General features: G+C 38.0%; 2 protein-coding genes across 2 annotated transcripts; one reads left to right on the forward strand and one right to left on the reverse strand.

Moving 5' to 3' along the window:
* The first annotated feature begins 1,225 nt into the window (after positions 1-1,225).
* Positions 1,226-6,101, forward strand: LOC132561065 (E2F-associated phosphoprotein-like). Its single transcript, XM_060225785.1, has 5 exons — positions 1,226-1,351; positions 2,346-2,536; positions 3,062-3,178; positions 3,477-3,696; positions 5,313-6,101. Exons 1-5 carry the CDS (start codon positions 1,287-1,289, stop codon positions 5,650-5,652), a joined length of 933 nt encoding a protein of 310 aa, XP_060081768.1. The 5' UTR covers positions 1,226-1,286; the 3' UTR covers positions 5,653-6,101.
* A 4,468-nt stretch (positions 6,102-10,569) lies between these two features.
* On the reverse strand, positions 10,570-19,353 carry LOC132561075 (uncharacterized). Its single transcript, XM_060225798.1, has 3 exons — positions 18,995-19,353; positions 12,113-12,173; positions 10,570-10,788 (listed from the first exon to the last, which is right to left on the reverse strand). The coding sequence occupies exons 1-3, from the start codon at positions 19,351-19,353 to the stop codon at positions 10,570-10,572; spliced, it is 639 nt and encodes a 212-aa protein (XP_060081781.1).
* Between the last annotated feature and the right edge of the window lie 6,695 nt (positions 19,354-26,048).

A 26,048-nucleotide genomic window follows, 5' to 3' on the forward strand; every position in this document is an offset into this window, starting at 1 on the left:
CAATGTGCAGATGTGCGGAATTGATATACATATATATATATATATATCATAAAAAGCTACATCGTTGAATAAAGAAAACAAAGTTAATAATCAGCACTAGATTTACTTTATTTTCCAAAGTGATACACCGTCCCCATCATATCGAATGTATATCACAAATATGTTTTGTATCACCCGTTCATCATTGTGATATCACCTATGCGCGATGCGGTATGTCCTCAATAGCTACATATGGAAATAGTTTCAATAATATCACTTACGAAGATGAAAATGTAAAACGGTATCCCATATGCAGACATTTAAATAAGGTTATGTGACTGTAATTTGTAGACATTCAAAGAGGAAAGAAAGAACAAATAGTAAATGTCACCAGAGGCGTCAACTAGTGGACGCTTGTCTTTGTATTCAGTCTTTGAAGAGAGGAAAATAAGCTACCGCTGTCACTGTTAGCAAACCGTATCAATAAAACTAAATTAAAAACAAATATATAGAATTTTGACCTGTAAATAAATGAGTTATCATCATATCTCCGAACGTTGATTAATATGAACACAGGAAATCATTTTCGTTTTTCTATTACTGTTCATTTTGAACAGACTGGTGATGAACATCTAGAGGAAATAGCCTGGTATAAAAAGATAACATGGTTTGTTTTCAGACTAAGATGTTTCTTTAACGTCTTTGAAGTGAAAGTAGGTTTTGCTGCGTTCCATTGTCATTATAGACAACATATAACTGTAGACCAGTATTGTATATGTATTTTTTGAAATGTTGATTATCTATGTCTGTACAAAGAGAACGATATAAAATGGTAACACTGCTCAACCGGTATTATAAATCATATATTTATATATAGAAACTAAGCTCTAGTTCAACCAATGCAAACAAGTAAGTTTCTTCCCATCTGGTTTCATTCGATACAACTTTCTGAATTTTCAAATGGAAAATTTTAATTTTTCAGAACAAACAACGTACTGTATTTGATTATATTTCTTTTCCCAGTGTGATATGTTTTTTCTTCGGTTTAGTCATCATCTCTCCTTCTTGTCTGTTTCTGAAGTTCCCAGTCGATATTTTATCGTACTTGTCGCTAATTTGAAATTTCTTGGTTCTTGTCGGTAAATAGTAAAACCATTTGTGCATGTAAACGCTTGTAAACCGTGTAAATTAGCAAGCATTTCTCTAACATTGTGCACTTGCATTTTGGTGAAGTAACACGCATTGAAACGACATGGAAACGTTCGTTTGGTCAAAGAGATCTATGTAACAGCGAAATTCTGAGAGCAATGGATATCGACTGTGACTATCTCGACTTTGGGGATGATAGTGACCCATGTGTGGGCTCGGATAGGTAAACTATCACTGCTTTGTTATCCGATATCTTGCTGATGAACTGCTGACAATTGTTTTCGTTAGCCTCATCCATCCCCTCTTTTTCACTATCGAATAGCGCAGTTATTCAGATGATGTTGTTACGTTTTTGTGGTGATCTCAGGATGATTTGCCACCCATGTCTGTTCTGCTGTTTCAAGGTTTACGATGCGTTCACCCTCTACTCACAGTCATAGCCTACAAAATGTATACCCGGTATATTAGATGGAACGTCATACAAACAAAGTAATAGCCATATTGACCTATCTAAAATAACTGTATTCAGCTATATTTTTGACCAGTTAATGATACAAAAATTTAAAACAAATAATATACATATACTCTATGTCCTGAGTAATAGATATAATTACATAATTTCAGATGTGGTTTTGCAATATTTTCATTGAATTTAAAATTTTTGAAAATTAAGCAAAATACAGCTATTTAACATACTAGTATCACTTGTCCCTGATTCATCAACAAATTGTTTTAAGGACTTCAAGTCTTGAACTAGGAGCATGCAAAGTGGATCTCTGACCATTGATTGTGAAAAAGACAAAAAGTAAAAGACAGATAATCAGTACCCTTTGACTACAATCCACACTGTTGTACAATGTACTAATATTAATACCAGGCCTCCTTAACTTGTAGTGTGACAAAATGGTATCATACTGTCATTGTTAGAGTAACATCAATATAACTATACCAATCATGAAGCTTTCTTTACTGGCTCCAAATTTGATATCATGATCACAACTGTCTGCCTATATATATCCTACCAGTATAAAAGTCTTAACATCCATAGCTGCTGGCTTATCAGCCCACAAACTACACATTCTTCAAGAATGATACCACAATTGATTTCCATTGTTATGTCACCATTCTGACCATCATCTTATGTGAGATCTGAATCAGTTGTGATAAGGATTTACTTCATAACTTATCAAATGTTGGGTTTTTGCACTGTATTACAGTTCTTCAGATGAAGGTGGTTTGGATATTGTACTCGATGGTACCCCAGAGTTGAAGAGGAAATTGACAGTTCGCTGCCGTAAGAAACCAGAATTATCAAGTGAGGATGAGTTTGAGAAGGAAATGGATGAGGAGATAAATGATACCATCAAGGCAATGGAAGCAGAAAGAAGTGGGAAAAAGAGGAATTCTGGTACATCTACTAAAGTTACATTTATGTGTATCATGTGCAATCTGAACAATTATCATAGTCTTATTGATTATAAAACAGTCATATTGACTTTAGAAAGGGATAATTGAGCAGTGAGCTCAAACTTAAACTTTATAAACTCCAACTGTTATACATAGCTGGTGTGTGTGAATCTGTCCATTTTACTGCGATTTGTATCAGCTATAAACATATTTGATTGTAGAAATTCATGACACACAGTAAATCACAGTACTGGGGTGCTTCATTTCTTAAACTTCACCTGATTTTGTGGTGATATGTGATTTTGAACCACATTTTACAGTATATTTCCCACTGCAGTTTAATTTGAATAGGAAAGCATATTTACCATTACCATTTACAAGTAGTAACCCTATCTATGTGTGATGCCTGTTTGTAATATGGGAACTAAAGTTATGTGTTTAGTAAGTGACTTGGTACTGAATATAAATACATGTAGTAATAAAATATATATATTTTCTGAGGCAGAATTTCTGACTTTTCTAACAGGAAAGAATGTACAATTGCATGGTCACAGTTCCAAGTCTAGTGTTGATAAAAAACGACCACAGGAGTACTATGATGATGTGTACTTTGACTCGGATGAGGAGGAAATGGTGACACAAGGTATGTGTATAAGGTAGATCATGTGGGACTTTCCACCAAGTAATTTCGATACATATTTCTGCCCACTTATTTTTTTCCCAGAGTGGTGCAATGTCCTTTTCCTGTGATGTTCTGGAACTCAATGTTTTAAATAGAGCTTACACGAAGGTAGATAGATCCTGCTAGTAGATAAGAGCTTACTAGAGACTTGATGTTCAGACATAGACAATGTATCCATAAATTATGTTGACACATATTCTTGCTTTGCATGGTATATATATTTGATAGATGACAGCATTAAAGGAAATATATTTGATAGGTGATGAGCGTGTTAAGAGGAAGAAACCTGTGGTCAGTAATGATGAGTTGTTGTATGATCCTGATATGGATGACCAGGATCAGAAATGGGTGGACAGGAGAAGACGTTACTATCAGCCACTGACAGCTGGTACCAAAGAGGTTCAGCGACGCCTGCCTCAAAGTGATGCGGTGTTGGACTGTCCTGCTTGTATGAGCACTCTCTGTCGGGACTGTCAGAGGTAATAGCAGGAAGTGTTTCTAGAATGTACAATAAATATTAAACAGATGATAGGTAAAAAGTGTGTTAAATAGGTTGTTTTTTTTCATATTTGTAAGTTCTGCATCATTTTGTTGAGATTATGAAAATGTCATATTCTTCATGTTTTACAATATATCAAGTGATATTATTGCTTTCCATAATAAGATAGCTATTTTACTGTTTTCAACACTATGGTGGTCATTTCACTGCGTTGTCTCACCAGAGATGAAAAGTGGCAGAAGTTAGACTTCACTTTTCACATTAATGTTTCACCTTTAAAATATTGCACTTAGATCTGTTGCACAAGATGAATATGTCCATCTTTAATCCAACATAGCTAGGTCACATGGTGGACCCCTCAACACATCCATTATTTACAAAATATTGTTAAGATTTTATGGTTTAGCAGCTCTGAAAATTAGTTATGCTGAGAAGCTAAATTTAAAGTTCTGCATTTAGCTTGATTTCTTGTTGAGTACAAGAGCTTTTCCAATTTAACCTAGGTTAATATAGGTACTCTGTAGTAGGCATGTTTGAACTGAACATTTTTATTACAAGAATTTTATTTTCTATGCTGCCTGAAAGTTTTTGGCGGAGCAGATAGTCACTGCCTTCCATCCTTTCATGCCCAAAGCATAACTTTGCCCACAATGTAGCAAGGATCATGAAATTTGGTGTATACATTAGTCATACAAAGGGGATGTGCGGTGTGCCAAATTCAGGGCCCTCAACCCCTTACTGAGTCACTGCCCTGTGGCAAGCAAACTTTTATGTCTGTAGCATAACTTTGCATGCATATGCAATAGGATAAAAAAAAACTTGGTGTATACATTGATCATACAAAGGCAGTGTGCAGTGTACCAAATTCAAGGCCTTTAATTACAGTTATGGCTCTTTGTTAAAATGTTGTGTCTGAAGTATTACTTTGCATGCATTTAAACTAGGATATTGAAAAGTGGTGTATGCATCAGTCATACTAAAGCAAGGTGCAGTGTAGCAAAGTCAGGACCCATGACCCCTCAGTACAGAGTTATTGCCCTTTGTTAAAATTTTGTCTTGGGAATAGCTTTGCTTGCATTAAAACCAGGAGTATGAAACTTGGTGTATACATTTGTTGTACTAAGATAATGTGCTGCATACCAGACTCAGGGTCTGCAACCCCTTAATTAGAGAATTATTGCCCTTTGGTGAAATTATGTGTCCAATAAATTTGTTTTTGGGGAGCATCCGTCTGTTTCACTGAAATGCTTTTCTGGAGTATTTTTGGGACAAAAACTTCTGATTTATAGAAATGACTACAAAAACATTATGGCTTGTTCTATTCATATAAAGATTTAGTTTGAACCCATATTGACACAAACTGACAAGTTTTCCTCTCCCTCCACCAAAGAGCGATAATTTGGGTTAAAAAATCCATATTTGAAAGAATTTCGAGAAATGAAGAATTTAGTTATATTTCATTACATGTTTTACAAAGCATCAATATTGAAAAAACAAAAAACCAAAACTGGACAGGTGAGACATTTAATCATGCATAATTGAATTGTGATGACTATTTTATTGTGACCTTGATGACTTTTTTACCTTTTTCCCCAGACACACATCCTTTGAAAATCAGTACAGAGCCATGTTTGTGATGAACTGCTCTGTAGACAAATCTGAACTCCTTAAATATCCACAACAGCAACACAAAGTTTCAAAGAAAAAGATGAAAAAAGGAAAAAAGTCCAGTAATGAAGTGACTGATTCAAAGAGTGGAATGGGTGTTACTGGTTCAGAGACTGATACTGGTGTTCCTAGGAGTCAGGAAGCTGTGGTGGAGACAAGCAATGATATGTTTCACCCTGTCAGATGCACAGAGTGTAATACAGTGGTGGCTGTGTACGATCAGGATGAAGTTTATCATTTCTTCAATGTATTGGCTAGCTATACCTAATACAGAGATGTACAGAGTATATCAGGGTGTACAGAGTATGTCAGGGTGTGTTGGAGTGTGTTAGGGTGTACAGAGTATGTCAGGATGTATTGGAGTGTGTCAGGGTGTATTGGAGTGTGTCAGGGTGTACAGAGGATATCAGGGTGTATTGGAGTGTGTCAGGGTGTACAGAGGATATCAGGGTGTATTGGAGTGTGTCAGGGTGTACAGAGGATATCAGGGTGTATTGGAGTGTGTTTGGATGTACAGCGGTACTGGGACATATTAGGGTGTATAAGGGTGTGTCAGGGTGTATGGGAGTGTGTCAGGATGTATGGGAGTGTGCTTGATGAATTAGAGTGTGTTGAGGTGTATTGAAGAGTATCAGAATGTATTGGGATGTGTCTTGGTGTATAGAGTGTGTTTGGATATATTTGAATGTGTATCCAAGTGTGCTAGCATATGTAATAATGTTATGTAGATTGATTTATTTTTACCATCATCTTCCTGTTTTTAACTACAAATGCAATCAATAAAATCACATAAAAATTCCAGTAGACATCAGGAGGATTATTTTCTTAATCTAAACATAGTTTTGTGGTTTTGTCACAAGTCTAACTGAAATCTGTTTTGACCAGAAGTTATTTAGGGAATGTTGATCTCTTGGTATACATATGACCAAAGAAACATTGACAATACAGATATCTACAGCTGATGACCTTTCAAGTTCCCCGTCCAAGATTTTCAGATTAGTTTATCAGAATGGTTACATTATAAACAAAAGTTATATCAGATGCTTTGATTTTTTACTTATTTTATAATCTTCTTTTATTTTCATGTCAAAAATTCCAAAATTTTTCAACTCAAAATGCCAGACACTTCATACATTCTAAAACGGTGTTTCGTACTAAATGGTTGCTAATAAATGTTAACTATCATTGAATTAATATACCTGTCTATTAATTTAACGATTTGATCTCAGAATGAGTGACCTGTCAGTTTTTATAATATTCTTTTCATAGACTCTCAATGAATAAAAATGATGTATTAATGGTACCAGAATATCTTTGCAGGGTATTCAGGATAGTGTTACCATCAACAGCATTGTATTTACTGAGCCCACCATTTACTTGTGTCATAGTATACACTTTGGTGAGATTGAAATCACATATCAGTTCATATGTTAAGATATACTTGATGAAGACCTCCATGTCAAATAACTTGTTCCTGTGCTGAGGAATTGATGCTCGATGAAGACCTCCAATTTAAGGTACTTGTTCCTGTACTGAGGAATTGATGCTCGATGAAGACCTCCAATTTAAGGTACTTGTTACTGTACTGAGGAATTGATGCTCGATGAAGACCTCCCATTTAAGGTACTTGTTACTGTACTGAGGAATTGATGCTTGATGATGACCTCCATGTTGTGATACTTGTTACTATAATGACATGATGCTTGATGATGACCTCCATGTTGAGGTACTTGTTACTATAATGACATGATGCTTGATGATGACCTCCATGTTGAGGTACTTGTTACTATAATGACATGATGCTTGATGATGACCTGCATGTTGTGATACTTGTTACTATAATGACATGATTGTTGATGATGACCTCCATGTTGAGGTACTTGTTACTATAATGACATGATGCTTGATGATGACCTCCATGTTGAGGTACTTGTTACTATAATGACATGATGCTTGATGATGACCTCCATGTTGTGATACTTGTTACTATAATGACATGATTGTTGATGATGACCTCCATGTTGAGGTACTTGTTACTATAATGACATGATGCTTGGTGATGACCTCCTTGTTAAGGTACTTGTTACTATAATGACATGATTGTTGATGATGACCTGCATGTTGAGGTACTTGTTACTATAATGACATGATGCTTGGTGATGACCTCCTTGTTAAGGTACTTGTTACTATAATGACATGATGCTTGATGATGACCTCCATGTTGAGGTACTTGTTACTATAATGACATGATGCTTGATGATGACCTCCATGTTGAGGTACTTGTTACTATAATGACATGATGCTTGATGATGACCTCCATGTTGAGGTACTTGTTACTATAATGACATGATGCTTGATGATGACCTCCATGTTGAGGTACTTGTTACTATAATAATGATGCTTGATGATGCATGATGTTACTATAATGACTTGATGATGACCTCTATAATGACATGTTGACCTCCTTGTTAATACTTGTTACTATAATGACATGATGCTTGATGATGACCTGCATGTTACTATAATGACATGATGCTTGGTGATACTTGTTACTATAATGACATGATGCTTGATGATGACCTCCATGTTGAGGTACTTGTTACTATAATGACATGATGCTTGATGATGACCTCCATGTTGAGGTACTTGTTACTATAATGACATGATGCTTGATGATGACCTCCATGTTGTGATACTTGTTACTATAATGACATGATGCTTGATGATGACCTCCATGTTGAGGTACTTGTTACTATAATGACATGATGCTTGATGATGACCTCCATGTTACTATAATGACATGACTTGATTACCTCCATGTTGTGATACTTGTTACTATAATAATGATGCATGATGCTTGATGATGACCTCCATGTTGTGATACTTGTTACTATAATGACATGATGCTTGATGATGACCTCCATGTTGTGATACTTGTTACTATAATGACATGATGCTTGATGATGACCTCCATGTTGTGGTACTTGTTACTATAATGACATGATGCTTGATGATGACCTCCATGTTGAGGTACTTGTTACTATAATGACATGATGCTTGATGATGACCTCCATGTTAAGAAATAAAAGGAGGGCTATCTCACAAACAGAAGACCAATTCAAATGACTAAAAAGTTTTTTTATTCCTTTGATTAGTTTAAGATGGCAGTAAAATCTTTAAGTAACTGAAAGACAGTAGTAAATCTCTTTCTGTTGATTTCACCTTTATACTGCAAAGAAGTTTTATCCAATGGTTCAGATTTTCACTTGAAACAAAATGGATCTAGAATCATAGTTTTTCTTTTCGATTTACTATTTAAGAGATTTTTATTTTGCCCCTGAAAATAACAGCCTTTACAGTACTTTAAGAAGGGGCAACATTTACATTCTCCATATCAGTTATTAGAAACTTGTATATTGTACATCATATATCTGGATATGAATTCAGTCTCTTCAATGAAAGATAATGGCAAGACACTCCATCATTTAATGAGTTTCATTTTAAGATAATAGGTTAACAGCAAGAATTTATTTACCTTAGTGCAAAAAAAAAAAAAAAAGAAAATAGATAAATAAAATAAATATTTCCCACCAACAAGTCAACAGATTCAACATTTTATAATGTACCATTATAATGAAATGCATAAATGTGTATTTGGAAGAATATATATTTAACTATTCTGACAGAATTTTGAGATGAAATAATCGATATCGTCTCCTTAAATCCTGATAAACATAGTTAACATTAGGGTCTATAATAATGATAGCATGTCTGCTAAGGCTATGAAAACATATAGATAAATAACACGTCTGGTGGTGACCCTTGACATGCACCTATGTACAGGTGTGTTAAGGTTTTCACCCAGATAAATGAATTAACATAAAAAGGATGTCAGCACCTGCTGAAGTTGATACGAGTCTTCCATTTAACATGCTGGGCAGATATTGAAGAGTTCTCCCGATTGATTTGTTACTTCTTGTTCGTCCAGCTGTGTTACGTTTCATAATTTTTCATACCCTTTTGTGTTTAAGAAGTTTGTTTAAACATCTATGATTTTGCATTGATTTATAATACCCCTACACAACACAAGTGTACCATCACTGCTGAAATAAGACATATTATACATCTACCATACTATACAAGTTTATAAAATAACTGTTTTTACACCGTAACCACTTATTGACATCTGGCGGAATTGACTTCACAAATTATGGGTGTCGAAGATTCCCGAAAGCTACCGGAAAAAGTTAAAGTGCGAACAGGTAATCAAACTCGCCTATAAGTCGAACGTGCTCGGCGATAGCCATATAGAGAAGTGAAATTTGTCAAAATATAGAGACCTGTAAAATAATGTTGCCGGTGACTTTTAATTATTTGTGAGCTTAGAAAATAAGAAATACAGAATTTTCCCATAGAATTTTAATTGAATTTGAATGAATTCAGTTAACATGAAATTATCTGACTGCTTATCTATTAAAATTGTTTGGAAAATTTATGGAAAAACATACGTCAGAACTTTAGTTCTAGTTCATATACATCTACGTTAGTGTAACACCAAGTTTTGTACGTTTGTAATTGAAATTTAAAGTGAATAAACATTCTCCAACTGATACACATTGCCTTTTTACAAAATATACAGAATGAAACACCATGAACACATCTCTGGCTGGTCATTGTAATTAACTATCAGTTCTACATTTCAAGTATTATGTAGCCAGGCGTCCATGGTATTTTGATTGGTCGCTGTACCGCTGAGCTGGGTGTTTATGCTGTCTTTTAGCTTGATGTCCTCTCTGTTTTGATTGATTGCTGTTCTGGCATTGTCGGTGTTTGATTGGTCACTGTACCGCTGAGCTGGGTGTTTATATTGTCTTATAGCCTGATGTCCTCTCTGTTTTGATTGATTGCTGTTCAGGCATTGTCGGTGTTTGATTGGTCGCTGCAGCGTTGCGTTGGGCGCAGCTGTTTTAATTGGTCGTTTTGGCGTTGTGTTGGGCGCAGCTGTTGTTTTCTAGTTTGGTGTCCTCGTTATTTTGATTGGTCGCTGTATACTACTGAGCTTGGTGTTTCCGTTGTTTTATAGTCTAACGCCCTGTCTGTTTTGATTGGTCGATGTGACGTTGAGTTAGGCTCAGCTGTTTAAAGCATGGCGTGGTCGATGTGACGTTGAGTTAGGCTCAGCTGTTTAAAGCATGGCGTCCTCGTAATTTTGATTTGTCGATGTGCCGTTGAGCTGGGTGTGGCTGTTGTTGCTGGTATCACTGTTACTGCGGACGTGGTCGGTTGAGAAGTCGGTAGTGTACGCAAGGTTGTCGAAGGCACTCTCCATTATGTTACGGTAGTGCACACGGCCCTCCTGGAACTCGTCATACGCCGGGTCTGGCTTCCTAGTCCCCACAGCCGCCTACAACACGGAGTACTATCGTTTTAATCTGATGTTTCAAAACAAGGCAAATAATGTTTAAAAAAAAAGCTTACTCACGCACAAACGCATATAATATATATCCTTATATATGTAAATTAAAGATGCTTTGTGTGCCGACAAAATATTTGAAAAGAATGAAATAAACACGACAAATGTATTCCGCTAACGTTAGCGTCGTCGACATCTGTCGTGTTGATCTTATTCTTTTCAAATATATATAATATATATATATGGTGTGTGTTTACGCTTCTGTTTTATGTATATATATATATTTCCAAATAGGAGAAACACTTTGCGTGTCGTACATATAAATATAGAAACAGAATATTAACATGGCAACTAACTCAATGCAATAGCCTGAAGATAACCGCAAGGCTTGAAAACGTCAGTGAATTGGAATCGTAGCTTCCATGTTGATATTTTATTTATATATATATCAATGGGCTATCGGTTTTGACATAGATAAGAACAACTCACATGTTAAAAGTCCTAAAATAATGGTAGTACAACAAATAATTTAGGCATGCGACCTTCAATAGAAAAATATGTGGAATGCAACGGATTTTAAGACCATGATATAGAACACAATCACGCCGACCTTTGAATTAATCGACAACTATGTCGCTGTTTATGAGTGAAATCATTCGTGGTTTATTCAAGCTAAAACGGTGAATCGTGTGAACACACTTTAAAAAATGACAGCGTGCAGTTAAGTCTATCCAACCAGTAAAAATGGGTAAGGACACATACAATGTTTCCATAACCTTATAATAATTACTACGATATGCCCATTATAATTTATTGCCAATAGTGTCACGGTTCAGAATATGAACACGCATATAGCGTTCTTATATTGTAATATTGAAATCAATTTAATTAAATTAATTTTGGGGTGAGTGAACATCCCTTGTGGACAAATTTTGATTTTCTCTGTCGCCATCTAGACACGACGATCACTGACTAGCCTGAACAGGACGAAACAGCTGTGTGGCGTAGTTTTATTCATCGTTTTGCTATCCTACATTCAATACAATATTCACAAGTCTGACAACGATGGAATATACACCGAAGAGACTTTGTGCTCGATCTAAATGTAAGCATTTACTGATATCTGTCACCTGTAACTACATTGAAATGTTCCAAAGATACAATTTACAGAAATAGTTTTTGTAGTTTGGCCCCATAACGTTAAAACTCATTTAATTCTGATAATTGAATCTGGCTCAAACACAACCTAGTGATTTTTCGATTTTATTATAATAATTGATGACTAGTATGATCTATTTGTGTCGAACATCATTACCTGTACATTGTCTGTTTTGTTTTGGTTGCTTGTTCTCAGTTTCTTTACCACGCCTCTTCTCCTACAAAAGTAACCAGTATTTCCATCAGCAGGACCGTTTTATCATATTACTGCACATATAACTAAAACAGATGTAGATTTTTAATCAAATATTCAACATTCAGCATGGAACGTGTAGAAGTATCCCGATTTGTTGTGTAAAGCAGACACTTTTAGCTAGGTCTTGTTGAAGTATGTAAACTGAGAGAAATGAAGTCTGTCGCCGTAACTTGAGGAAGACGGTTGATAATATGTTATGAGATTGTATATCGATTTCCGACATATGCAGATTAGGATTGTACTATGCCTAAAAACCAAAATCAATCTCTTATGATTTTATCATCACAAACCTAGGTAAACTACGTTAAGAACAACTCTTTGTTGTCCAAGACGACACTAATTATATTGAAGGATTACGCTTATGAAAGTTGTTGGAATAGTTCACGCACCTAATACCATAAACACAAGACTGTACATATTCTACTCTGTAGTGAATCGTACCAGAAACCAAGCCGTTTCCAATGGAGTTATTCCTGGACACAGATTAAGAATTTCTCGGGCATCATTGCGACCCGAGATATAAAGTGGACGATATCTCAGCGTCAACTTGCTACCGAGTCCCCATTAAACCTTTGACGCGTTATAGTGTAAACCAACAAACCATATTGGAAAAGAATAAGCGGTCAAGTGATAAAAGCTGTTTGGAAAGACGAGTGGTTAAGAGAGGTCACTAGTCCAGGGATACCTAGAAACATAGGAAGAGGGACATCCGGAACGTCAGAACCCCAAGGGGAAGAGGACGAGATATCACTAACCCCGCTAAACCTCAGAACCCCAAGGGGAAGAGGACGAGATATCACTAACCCTGCTAAACTACAGAAACCTTCGAGGAAGGGCGAGATATTGCTAGCCCAAGTATAACTTAGAAAACTTTCAGGAAAGAAGAGGACGAGGTATTGCTAGCCAAGATATACCTTAGAAACCTCTGAGGACGAGATATCACTAGCCCAGATATACCTTAGAAACCTCTGAGGAAGAGGACGAGATATCACTAGCCCAGATATACCTTAGAAACCTCTGAGGAAGAGGACAAGATATCACTAGCCCAGATATACCTTAGAAACCTCTGAGGACGAGATATCACTAGCCCAGATATACCTTAGAAACCTCTGAGGAAGAGGACGAGATATCACTAGCCCAGATATACCTTAGAAACCTCTGAGGAAGAGGACGAGATATCTCTAGCCCAGATATACCTTAGAAACCTCTGAGGAAGAGGACGAGATATCGCTAGCCCAGATATACCTTAGAAACCTCTGAGGAAGAGGACGAGATATCACTAGCCCAGATATACCTTAGAAACCTCTGAGGAAAAGGACGAGATATCGCTAACCCAGATATACCTTAGAAACCTCTGAGGACGAGATATCACCAGCCCAGATATACCTTAGAAACCTCTGAGGAAGAGGACGAGATATCGCTAACCCAGATAGGAAGAGGACGAGATATCACTAGCCCAGATATACCTTAGAAACCTCTGAGGAAGAGGACGAGATATCACTAGCCCAGATATACCTTAGAAACCTCTGAGGAAGAGGACGAGATATCACTAGCCCAGATATACCTTAGAAACCTCTGAGGAAGAGGACGAGATATCACTAGCCCAGATATACCTTAGAAACCTCTGAGGAAGAGGACAAGATATCTCTAGCCCAGATATACCTTAGAAACCTCTGAGGACGAGATATCACTAGCCCAGATATACCTTAGAAACCTCTGAGGACGAGATATCGCTAACCCAGATATACCTTAGAAACCTCTGAGGAAGAGGACGAGATATCACTAGCCCAGATATACCTTAGAAACCTCTGAGGAAGAGGACGAGATATCACTAGCCCAGATATACCTTAGAAACCTCTGAGGAAGAGGACGAGATATCACTAGCCCAGATATACCTTAGAAACCTCTGAGGACGAGATATCACTAGCCCAGATATACCTTAGAAACCTCTGAGGAAGAGGACGAGATATCACTAGCCCAGATATACCTTAGAAACCTCTGAGGAAGAGGACGAGATATCACTAGCCCAGATATACCTTAGAAACCTCTGAGGACGAGATATCGCTAACCCAGATATACCTTAGAAACCTCTGAGGAAGAGGACGAGATATCACTAGCCCAGATATACCTTAGAAACCTCTGAGGAGAGAGGACTAGCCCAGATATCGCTAACCCAGATATACCTTAGAAACCTCTGAGGAAGAGGACGAGATATCGCTAACCCAGATATACCTTAGAAACCTCTGAGGAAGAGGACGAGATATCGCTAACCCAGATATACCTTAGAAACCTCTGAGGACGAGATATCGCTAACCCAGATATACCTTAGAAACCTCTGAGGAAGAGGACGAGATATCGCTAGCCCAGATATACCTTAGAAACCTCTGAGGAAGAGGACGCGATATCACTAGCCCAGATATACCTTAGAAACCTCTGAGGAAGAGGACGAGATATCGCTAGCCCAGATATACCTTAGAAACCTCTGAGGAAGAGGACGAGATATCGCTAGCCCAGATATACCTTAGAAACCTCTGAGGACGAGATATCGCTAGCCCAGATATACCTTAGAAACCTCTGAGGACGAGATATCGCTAGCCCAGATATACCTTAGAAACCTCTGAGGAAGAGGACGAGATATCGCTAGCCCAGATATACCTTAGAAACCTCTGAGGAAGAGGACGAGATATCACTAGCCCAGATATACCTTAGAAACCTCTGAGGAAGAGGACGAGATATCACTAGCCCAGATATACCTTAGAAACCTCTGAGGAAGAGGACGAGATATCACTAGCCCAGATATACCTTAGAAACCTCTGAGAAAGAGGACGAGATATCGCTAGCCCAGATATACCTTAGAAACCTCTGAGAAAGAGGACGAGATATCGCTAGCCCAGATATACCTTAGAAACCTCTGAGGAAGAGGACGAGATATCGCTAGCCCAGATATACCTTAGAAACCTCTGAGGAAGAGGACAAGATATCACTAGCCCAGATATACCTTAGAAACCTCTGAGGAAGAGGGAGATATCACTAGCCCAGGAAACTAGCCCAGAGGAAGAGGACGAGATATCACTAGCCCAGATATACCTTAGAAACCTCTGAGGAAGAGGACGAGATATCACTAGCCCAGATATACCTTAGAAACCTCTGAGGAAGAGGACGAGATATCGCTAGCCCAGATATACCTTAGAAACCTCTGAGGAAGAGGACGAGATATCACTAGCCCAGATATACCTTAGAAACCTCTGAGGAAGAGGACGAGATATCGCTAGCCCAGATATACCTTAGAAACCTCTGAGGAAGAGGACGAGATATCTCTAGCCCAGATATACCTTAGAAACCTCTGAGGAAGAGGACAAGATTTCGCTAGCCGAGATATACCTTAGAAACCTCTGAGGACGAGATATCACCAGCCCAGATATACCTTAGAAACCTCTGAGGAAGAGGACGAGATATCACTAGCCCAGATATACCTTAGAAACCTCTGAGGAAGAGGACGAGATATCGCTAGCCCAGATATACCTTAGAAACCTCTGAGGACGAGATATCACTAGCCCAGATATACCTTAGAAACCTCTGAGGAAGAGGACGAGATATCACTAGCCCAGATATACCTTAGAAACCTCTGAGGAAGAGGACGAGATATCACTAGCCCAGATATACCTTAGAAACCTCTGAGGAAGAGGACGAGATATCGCTAGCCCAGATATACCTTAGAAACCTCTGAGGAAGAGGACGAGATATCACTAGCCCAGATATACCTTAGAAACCTCTGAGGAAGAGGATCACTAGATATATATCACTAGCCCAGATATACCTTAGAAACCTCTGAGGAAGAGGACGAGATATCACTAGCCCAGATATACCTTAGAAACCTCTGAGGAAGAGGACGAGATATCACTAGCCCAGATATACCTTAGAAACCTCTGAGGAAGAGGACGAGATATCACTAGCCCAGATATACCTTAGAAACCTCTGAGGACGAGATATCACTAGCCCAGATATACCTTAGAAACCTCTGAGGAAGAGGACGAGATATCTCTAGCCAAGATATACCTTAGAAACCTCTGAGGAAGAGGACGCGATATCACTAGCCCAGATATACCTTAGAAACCTCTGAGGAAGAGGACGAGATATCACTAGCCCAGATATACCTTAGAAACCTCTGAGGAAGAGGACGAGATATCACTAGCCCAGATATACCTTAGAAACCTCTGAGGAAGAGGACGAGATATCACTAGCCCAGATATACCTTAGAAACCTCTGAGGAAGAGGACGAGATATCACTAGCCCAGATATACCTTAGAAACCTCTGAGGAAGAGAGGACTAGCCCAGATATATATGAGGAAGAGGACGAGATACTAGCCCAGATATACCTAGAAACCTCTGAGGAAGAGGACGAGATATCACTAGCCCAGATATACCTTAGAAACCTCTGAGGAAGAGGACGAGATATCAGATATACCTTAGAAACCTCTGAGGAAGAGGACGAGATATCACTAGCCCAGATATAGAGGACGAGATATCGCTAGCCCAGATATACCTTAGAAACCTCTGAGGAAAGATATACCTTAGACTGAGGAAGAGGACAAGATATCGCTAGAGATATCACCTAGCCCAGATATACCTTAGAAACCTCTGAGGAAGAGGACTGAGGAAGAGAGATATCACTAGCCCAGATATACCTTAGAAACCTCTGAGGACGAGATATCGCTAACCCAGATATACCTTAGAAACCTCTGAGGAAGAGGACGAGATATCTCTAGCCCAGATATACCTTAGAAACCTCTGAGGACGAGATATCACTAGCCCAGATATACCTTAGAAACCTCAGAGGAAGAGGACAAGATATCTCTAGCCCAGATATACCTTAGAAACCTCTGAGGACGAGATATCACTAGCCCAGATATACCTTAGAAACCTCAGAGGAAGCCCAGATATACCTTAGAAACCTCAAGATATCACTAGCCCAGATATACCTTAGAAACCTCTGAGGACGAGATATCACTAGCCCAGATATACCTTAGAAACCTCTGAGGAAGAGGACGAGATATCGCTAGCCCAGATATACCTTAGAAACCTCTGAGGAAGAGGACAAGATTTCGCTAGCCGAGATATACCTTAGAAACCTCTGAGGAAGAGGACGAGATATCACTAGCCCAGATATACCTTAGAAACCTCTGAGGAAGAGAACGAGATATCACTAGCCCAGATATACCTTAGAAACCTCTGAGGACGAGATATCACCAGCCCAGATATACCTTAGAAACCTCTGAGGAAGAGAACGCGATATCACTAGCCCAGATATACCTTAGAAACCTCTGAGGACGAGATATCACCAGCCCAGATATACCTTAGAAACCTCTGAGGAAGAGGACGGAAGAGAACAGGAAGAGGACGAGATATCACTAGCCCAGATATACCTTAGAAACCTCTGAGGACGAGATATCACTAGCCCAGATATACCTTAGAAACCTCTGAGGACGAGATATCACTAGCCCAGATATACCTTAGAAACCTCTGAGGAAGAGGACGAGATATCACTAGGCCAGATATACCTTAGAAACCTCTGAGGAAGAGGAAAGAGCTCAGTCCAGGTATACCCCAGATCCCGAAACTAGAAGCCTTGGCTGAAAGTGATTAAATATAGGGTAGGAGAGGAGAAAATCAGCCAGTCATCATTAATTTAGTTGTAGAAAAGTTCCTCTTCTCAACAAACTCCTGTTGGATATTGCAGTTAGTTTTCATCAATTTCCAATGATACGTTTTGGTAAGCGAGCATTTATGTGGATAAGTTTCGGATTTCATAACAACTCATAGACATATTGCATTTCTACATTTTTATGTACAAATCGACCAACGTTCTGGTCTGCAGATAGAAACACAAGCTGAATTGATCATATCTTACTGTAGGGTGACGCGCATCGTCGCGAACACCTGTGATTGTAAGCTTTCAGATTAATATTTGTCCACGGATAGGAATGATAGGATTTCGAGAAAAGAGTATTGCAAACCAAAAACTTATAAACCATAGAAAATAAATAAATAAATAAATAAAAAACAAACTTTTGTGATAGTGTCAACTAAAGACGACAAAATATTGAACTTAAATTCTAGTGAACTCCAGAAATGGGGGAAATGCCTCTACTGGGGGAATTTTAAGATTGTCATATTGAAGTTGAAACCATTGTCAGAGATTGGAAATAAGTTTTTATTTTATCACAGTGTAGGTAAACATCAAACATTTCGACAATGTGAAAACGGCCAAGTGTTGTTTTACGTCAGAATATGACTTTAAGTGGACTCCAGATAGAGTTTGCAGAAGAAATGTTTGGAAAGTTTTTTTTTCAATGGCAATACTAAAGTTCAAAATTATTTTTTAATATCTGAAACAACTATGACAGCATTTCAATTACACAATCACACACAAATAAATAAAGAAAGAAAGTGTTTATCTAAATGTGATGTAATACCGACGTGTTGCTTATAGCCAGAAATACAGAACACCTATATATTAGCAGGTGTGTAAAGGTAGTGATTTGATACACGTTTATTAGGATGTAAGGATCTAACATATTGCCATTTCTTAGCGATGACAAATATCTTTTTGAGACTCATTAGTCAAATTGATGAAAAAAAAACACGTGTAATATTTAACTGGAGAGATAATGTATATCAACTGGTGAGTGAGAAGTTACAATTATACCAACTCTATATAATAAAAACATGCTACTCCACAGTAGCACATCTAAAGTGAAGTAATTGGGCCGTTCGATTCTTACCTACACCAACATACGACGGCCAAGATTATTGTCAGTAGTAAACATCCACTTAAAACACAGATGGCGATGCACGACGATCCACATAGCTCGGGTGTCTGACTAGCGGTCGGGGAGACAACACACCTGAATGCTATCTGTCCTGCCTCATTATCTGTTAGTCCCTTTTGTTTTGCAACTTCCCACAGAAGGCCCTTCTTCCAGGGAGGTGGGCACGGGGCGAATTGTAGCAGATCAGCTGCTAGAAACGAAGATTCATCCGTACATAATTGTACATATGTTGTGTTACACCTTGTCCCGACCCCCGGGTCACTTGTCTCTATCCCCGGGACAACCGTCGAAGTGTTGACACCAACATCCATCTACACCCAAGACATCGCGATATGTCTGGGAGATATTTACATATTCAGCCGGAGTGACAGTGTTGGGATACCTATTTACTGCTCCGCATATACACCATCCATAATATATAAAGCCGTACTTCTCGTTTCACCCACCTGGTCACGTGCTCTTCAGACTAAGTTTGCTGGTGATTGCAATACTCTACAACACCCGTATTTCCTATCGATTTTCATCTTTATGTCGATCCACAAACATGGCAGTGAAATTAACTATGCTTAATATAGCTTATGGCAGCCGTTGAAGCGTGACCCTAGTGGCTATTTAGCACATGATAAACGTCTGTTGTGGAAACGATATGTTTTTCATAACAACAAATTTATTGTCATTTAATTTCTTTCCAACGTTTTCCGTCTGATATCGTGACAAGTCAATCAATGAGATACAAATACGGAACCTGATGGTTCTACGTACCTCATTGTCGTTGTAGCATGCCTTAATCACGACGGCAAACCCTCCTTACCATCTTTCTTCCCCGAGCATTTACTGAACAGTTATCATTTTCGTCTCCATTGCTATGATACTGCATTGTTAACCATGACCCTATGAACAATTGTTTTATACCATAGTCGTCTTTCCTACATATGTACGTTCACAAAAGAAATGCTAATAGGAGCACCGGAAATACTTGCCTTGACTTCGGTTTACTCGGTCAGTTTTTTTGTTTCCTTCGGACTACAGAAGTCTTTACTCCAATTAGACTATCGACAGTTAATCCGAAATCTTTGAAATATTGAGAGTTATACTTAAGTCTTTACTACGTTTGGACTATCGACAGGTACACCGAGGTATTTACTCCGTTTGGACTATCGACAGTTATACCAAAGTCTTGACTCCGTTTGGACTATCGACAGTTATACCGAGGTCTTTACTCCGTTTGGACTATCGACAGTTATACCGAGGTCTTTACTCCGTTTGGACTATCGACAGTTATACCTAAGTCTTTACTCCGTTTGGACTACCGACAGGTATACCGAAGTCTTTACTACGTTTGGACTATCGACAGTTATACCTAAGTCTACGTTTGGACTATCGACAGGTATACCGATGTCTTTACTCCGTTTGGACTATCGACAATTATACCGAAGTCTTTACTCCGTTTGGACTATCGACAGTTATACCGAGGTCTTTACTCCGTTTGGACTATCGACAGTTATACCTAAGTCTTTACTCCGTTTGGACTATCGACAGTTATACCTAAGTCTTTACTCCGTTTGGACTATCGACAGTTATACCGATGTCTTTACTCCGCTTGGACTATCGACAATTATACCGAGGTCTTTACTCCGTTTGGACTATCGACAGTTATACCTAAGTCTTTACTCCGTTTGGACTATCGACAGTTATACCGAGGTCTTTACTCCGTTTGGACTATACCGTCTTTACTCCGTTTACTATCGACAGTTATACCGAGTCTTTACTCCGTTTGGACTATCGACAGTTACGTTTGGACTATCGACAATTATACCGAAGTCTTTACTCCGTTTGGACTATCGACAATTATACCGAGGTCTTTACTCCGTTTGGACTATCGACAATTATACCGAGGTCTTTACTACGTTTGGACTATCGACAGTTATACCTAAGTCTTTACTACGTTTGGACTATCGACAGTTATACCGAGGTCTTTACTACGTTTAGACTATCGACAATTATACCGATGTCTTTACTCCGTTTGGACTATCGACAATTATACCGAGGTCTTTACTCCGTTTGGACTATCGACAATTATACCGAGGTCTTTACTACGTTTGGACTATCGACAATTATACCGAGGTCTTTACTCCGTTTGGACTATCGACAGTTATACCGAGGTCTTTACTACGTTTGGACTATCGACAATTATACCGAAGTCTTTACTCCGTTTGGACTATCGACAGTTATACCGAGGTCTTTACTCCGTTTGGACTATCGACAATTATACCGAGGTCTTTACTCCGTTTGGACTATCGACAATTATACCGATGTCTTTACTCCGTTTGGACTATCGACAATTATACCGATGTCTTTACTCCGTTTGGACTATCGACAGTTATACCGAGGTCTTTACTACGTTTAGACTATCGACAGTTATACCGAGGTCTTTACTACGTTTGGACTATCGACAGGTATACCGATGTCTTTACTCCGTTTGGACTATCGACAATTATACCGAGGTCTTTACTCCGTTTGGACTATCGACAATTATACCGAGGTCTTTACTACGTTTGGACTATCGACAATTATACCGAGGTCTTTACTCCGTTTGGACTATCGACAATTATACCGAGGTCTTTACTCCGTTTGGACTATCGACAGTTATACCGAGGTCTTTACTACGTTTGGACTATCGATAGTTATACCGAGGTCTTTACTCCGTTTGGACTATCGACAGGTACACCGAGGTATTTACTCCGTTTGGACTATCGACAGTTATACCGAGGTCTTTACTACGTTTAGACTATCGACAGTTATACCGAGGTCTTTACTACGTTTGGACTATCGACAGTTATACCGAGGTCTTTACTCCGTTTGGACTATCGACAGTTATACCTAAGTCTTTACTCCGTTTGGACTATCGACAGTTATACCGAGGTCTTTACTACGTTTGGACTATCGACAGGTACACCGAGGTATTTACTCCGTTTGGACTATCGACAGTTATACCAAAGTCTTGACTCCGTTTGGACTATCGACAGTTAATTCGTTAATGACTGTTATCTATGAATCTATCCAAAATCTTAGCATCTAACGATATATTAATGTCTTGAATGATAAAATTGTAAAGTTTGGAGTTTTTCATCCCGTATAAAATCATAGTTCGATACTTCAAATGAATGAATCACACTGCAAAATTAGGATAAATATATCTTTAGTATTTGTACCTGGCCAATTTCTAATTCCTTAGTTTTAACTCTGTTATACAGACCTACTTGTGTTTTCTACTCTACTCTTTTTACCAGTTGTAATTACAACAGTTATATCAATGTTTCTACTCCCTAACACTTTAATCAAACTCCAGATTACATCGCGGACACATAGTTAGCAATGTCCTTTCAAAGGATGCAGTGTTAACTGACCGCTTTGTCACCTTTTGATATTGGTCCAGGAAAGTCATGTGATGAGGGAAATGGAAACACAAACATCTGGTTAACATTTACAAGCAAAATTTTCAACATTTAAGGAGGATGTTTTTGAGACACACAGAACCATCTGCCTATCATTATATATGGTATTAACCTTGATACGATTTTTGAAAGAAGCATATGTGATAAGATGTCAGTATTTTCGCTTATGTTTTTTCCATCTTTTTATCAAACTTACTTCCTAATGGTTGCATGTTAGTCTTGTGTTTTTAAAGTACGTTTCTCTGTCGCAATAATAGCTGCACAAGTTCATGGTCTTGAAAATATGTATGTGATGTCGAATCTTGTACACTGTTTGTTACAAAATATAATTAAAATATAGGCTGTCAGAAAGTTTTATTATTAAAAACTATCATTAGACATCCCAAATTTTATCTAAAGTGGTTATAATGAAAGCTACATTATATGCCACTCCCAATAGAAAAATGATAATATATATAATAAATAGAATAGATCTGTTTAAAACATGTCTAAATACCTAGGATATGAATAAACACAGTAAGTCATAATAACTACAAAATGTCAGCAGCAATAACTGCCCTAGACAATGAATATGTCACATCAGGTTTATATAAAATAATATTGGATATCAAAAATGCCACAAAATTATCACAACAGGAGACCTGTAGGGCTTACCTGGTTTACTTTGCTGAAATTGCTTCATCTAAGTAATGGAAAGGTATTTGTGTCTATTTCCCCTATAATGGCCCTGCCCCTCTGCCTCAAGGGGGTCAGAGGCACCATTATACAAAACTGTGTTCCCTTCACTTCAAGACGCTTCAGACCAAATCTGAACAAGAGGCCCATGGGCCTTAACGGTCATCTGACAAAATGCAAGCCAAACTCTAACAAGAGTGAGTCTGCCGTTAAAACAGTGGGCTTTATTCATTTGAATAAACTTGGTAGCCCTTCCTCCCAGCATCCTACAGGCCCAATATCAGCACTCTGAGCCTTTTGGTTACTGAGAAGAAGTCGTTTACAGATTTTAACATATTTGAACCCTGTGATCTTGAAAGTGGGTCAAGGTAATTCACTTGAACACATTTGGTAACACTTCCTCAAAGCATCCTACAGGCCCAATATCAGCATTCTAACCATTTTGGTTATTGAGAAGTCATTTGTATATTTTAACATATTTAACCCCTGTGACCTTGAAAGTGGGTCAAGGTCATTCATTTGAACAAATTTAGTAGCATGTCATCCCAGCATCCTACAGGTCCATTATCAGCACTCTTGGACTTTTGCTTATTGAGAAGAAGTCGTTTAAAAATTTCAACATATTTGACCCCTGTGACCTTGAAAGTGGGTCGAGGTCATTCCTTTGAACAAACTTGGTAGCCTTTCCTCCAAGCATCCTACAGGTCCAATATCAGCACTCTTGGACTTTTGCTTATTGAGAAGAAGTTGTTTGTATATTTTAACAAATTTGACCCCTGTGATCTTGAAAGTGGGTCAAGGTCATTCATTTGAACAAACTTGGTAACCCTTCATCCCAGCATGCTACAGACCCAATATCAGCACTCTTGGACTTTTGCTTATTGAGAAGAAGTTGTTTGTATATTTTAATATGTTTGACCCCTGTGACCTTGAAAGTGGGTCAAGGTCATTAATTTAACAAACTTTGTAGGGCTCCATGCCAGCATGCTACGGGCCAAGTATTAGCCCCCTAGGCCTTCTAGTATTTGAGAAGAAGCTATTTGAATGAAAAGTTTACGGATGACGCACGGTGGACGACCGCGGACAAAGCACGATGGCTATAGGTCATCTCGACCCAAAAAAACCATTCCTACAGAAGAAGAAAGATTTCAAAGAGTTTGAAAAATCCCCCCTTTCGATGCCCACATCTTGTTTCTTTCCCTAAGGATGCTTCTGACCAAATTTGATCAAAATCTGCTCAGTTGTCCATGACAAGTAGTGACTTTTAGAAAATTGATAGACACCAGTCCAGGTGAGTTAAAACCAATAATGGTCATTCAAAACAATAGTTAATTTTGTTCTCTGATTGAGTTTTTTCAGTAAAATGGTTTTATGATTTAATAGGAGATACCTGTAACAACGATTTCTTAATAAATTAATCATCCTGTCTGATATTTGATATTTCAAATATTCTGCTCCACAAAACATCTGTCTTACAAATGAAATTAAAGAAATATAAAGCTTTCTCCATATTTAAAGCAATCTAAACATTACTTTATCAATAGAATTCGTACAATTTAAAAAAAAATCCTACTTGAAATTTGGAAATGTCATTTTACTGTAACCTGTCCTCTATATATAAACAACTTCCTCAACAACACCACCAGCATTCTACTGCCATGTATAGAGAATACATGGCTAATGCCTTAGAATATAAGCTGTAAGTTGCCAGCATTTGGAGCCAAAATGCAGCTTATCTTTTAAGGCTCTAACCATGCATTCTGTTTCTCCTGCAACATTTAACAATTTGTTGTTCAATCTTTTGCCAAATACTGTACCCCAAAACAACTGTTCTACATGGCACATAACTTCAGGAATTCTAATTAAGTAAATCAAAAATAATTCTGGCGAACTAATTCATGCGTTATAATACAGTTGTTTCCATCACTGCTGGATACAACAAAAATATAATTATACGGCAAGTGTATTCCAACAATGGCAGCACCAGTTGCAGGATAAAAGCAAATTTATGGTCATCACATAAAATCAGGTAAACAATATCATGGACAACATTATAGGTACAATAATACCCAATTCATCAAGTACCAACATGTAAAAAAATCAATACTCCTTTTGTTATTTCATAGAAAAATATAATCTTCCTAAATTAGACATTAATCAGTTTAGTTGGTGAGTCCTTGTAGGATATACCAAATTAATCACAGGCTATTCAACAAATTAACATTTATATACATCATAAGAAAAAGCAATTACAACAAATAAATGTCTAATCACTGTGATTCCAATGGGACTATACAACTATCAAAGTGTTTACAGTGCTAACCATGGAGATACATCAACGCTGATACAAACCACCAAGAAAACTATAACAGGTCATATTCCTTGTATAGGTAGCTATTGTGATAAAAACACAATAAAAAAACAACAAATTGACACTCATTTGATTAATCTGCTTGAGAGAGAGAGAGAGAGAGAGAGAGAGAGAGATCCGAATTCATGCTGATGTCTTCGTTAACACGTGTGTTGGCCTCAAAAGGTCGACCCATACTAGTAAGTTAGGACTACCCTCAAACAGTTGAATTCTCACTTAGTAAGTTGTGACTAACCTCAAACAGTTGACCACGGCCTTAGTAAGTTGTGACTAACCTCAACGAGTCGACCCCTAACTTAGTAAGTTGTGACTAACCTCAACGAGTCGACCCCTAACTTAGTAAGTTGTGACTAACCTCAACGAGTCGACCCCTAACTTAGTAAGTTGTGACTAACCTCAACGAGTCGACCCCTAACTTAGTAAGTTGTGACTAACCTCAACGAGTCGACCCCTAACTTAGTAAGTTGTGACTAACCTCAACGAGTCGACCCCTAACTTAGTAAGT

This window comes from Ylistrum balloti, unplaced genomic scaffold, assembly GCF_031769215.1.
Source record: "Ylistrum balloti isolate Yb309-2 unplaced genomic scaffold, AGI_CSIRO_Ybal_v1 Utg371144, whole genome shotgun sequence".
Taxonomy (NCBI): Eukaryota; Metazoa; Mollusca; class Bivalvia; order Pectinida; family Pectinidae; genus Ylistrum; species Ylistrum balloti.

Coding starts and splice junctions, on each gene's coding strand:
- LOC132561065 (XM_060225785.1), top strand. CDS start 1,287: ATGGATATCGACTGTGACTATCTCGACTTTGGGGATGATAGTGACCCA. Junction 1,352..2,345: donor CCATGTGTGGGCTCGGATAG/GTAAACTATCAC, acceptor ACTGTATTACAG/TTCTTCAGATGAAGGTGGTT. Junction 2,537..3,061: donor TGGGAAAAAGAGGAATTCTG/GTACATCTACTA, acceptor CTTTTCTAACAG/GAAAGAATGTACAATTGCAT.
- LOC132561075 (XM_060225798.1), bottom strand. CDS start 19,353: ATGGATGTTGGTGTCAACACTTCGACGGTTGTCCCGGGGATAGAGACA. Junction 12,174..18,994: donor GCCGTCGTATGTTGGTGTAG/GTAAGAATCGAA, acceptor TTACTTTTGTAG/GAGAAGAGGCGTGGTAAAGA. Junction 10,789..12,112: donor ACAAAACAGACAATGTACAG/GTAATGATGTTC, acceptor TCCGTGTTGTAG/GCGGCTGTGGGGACTAGGAA.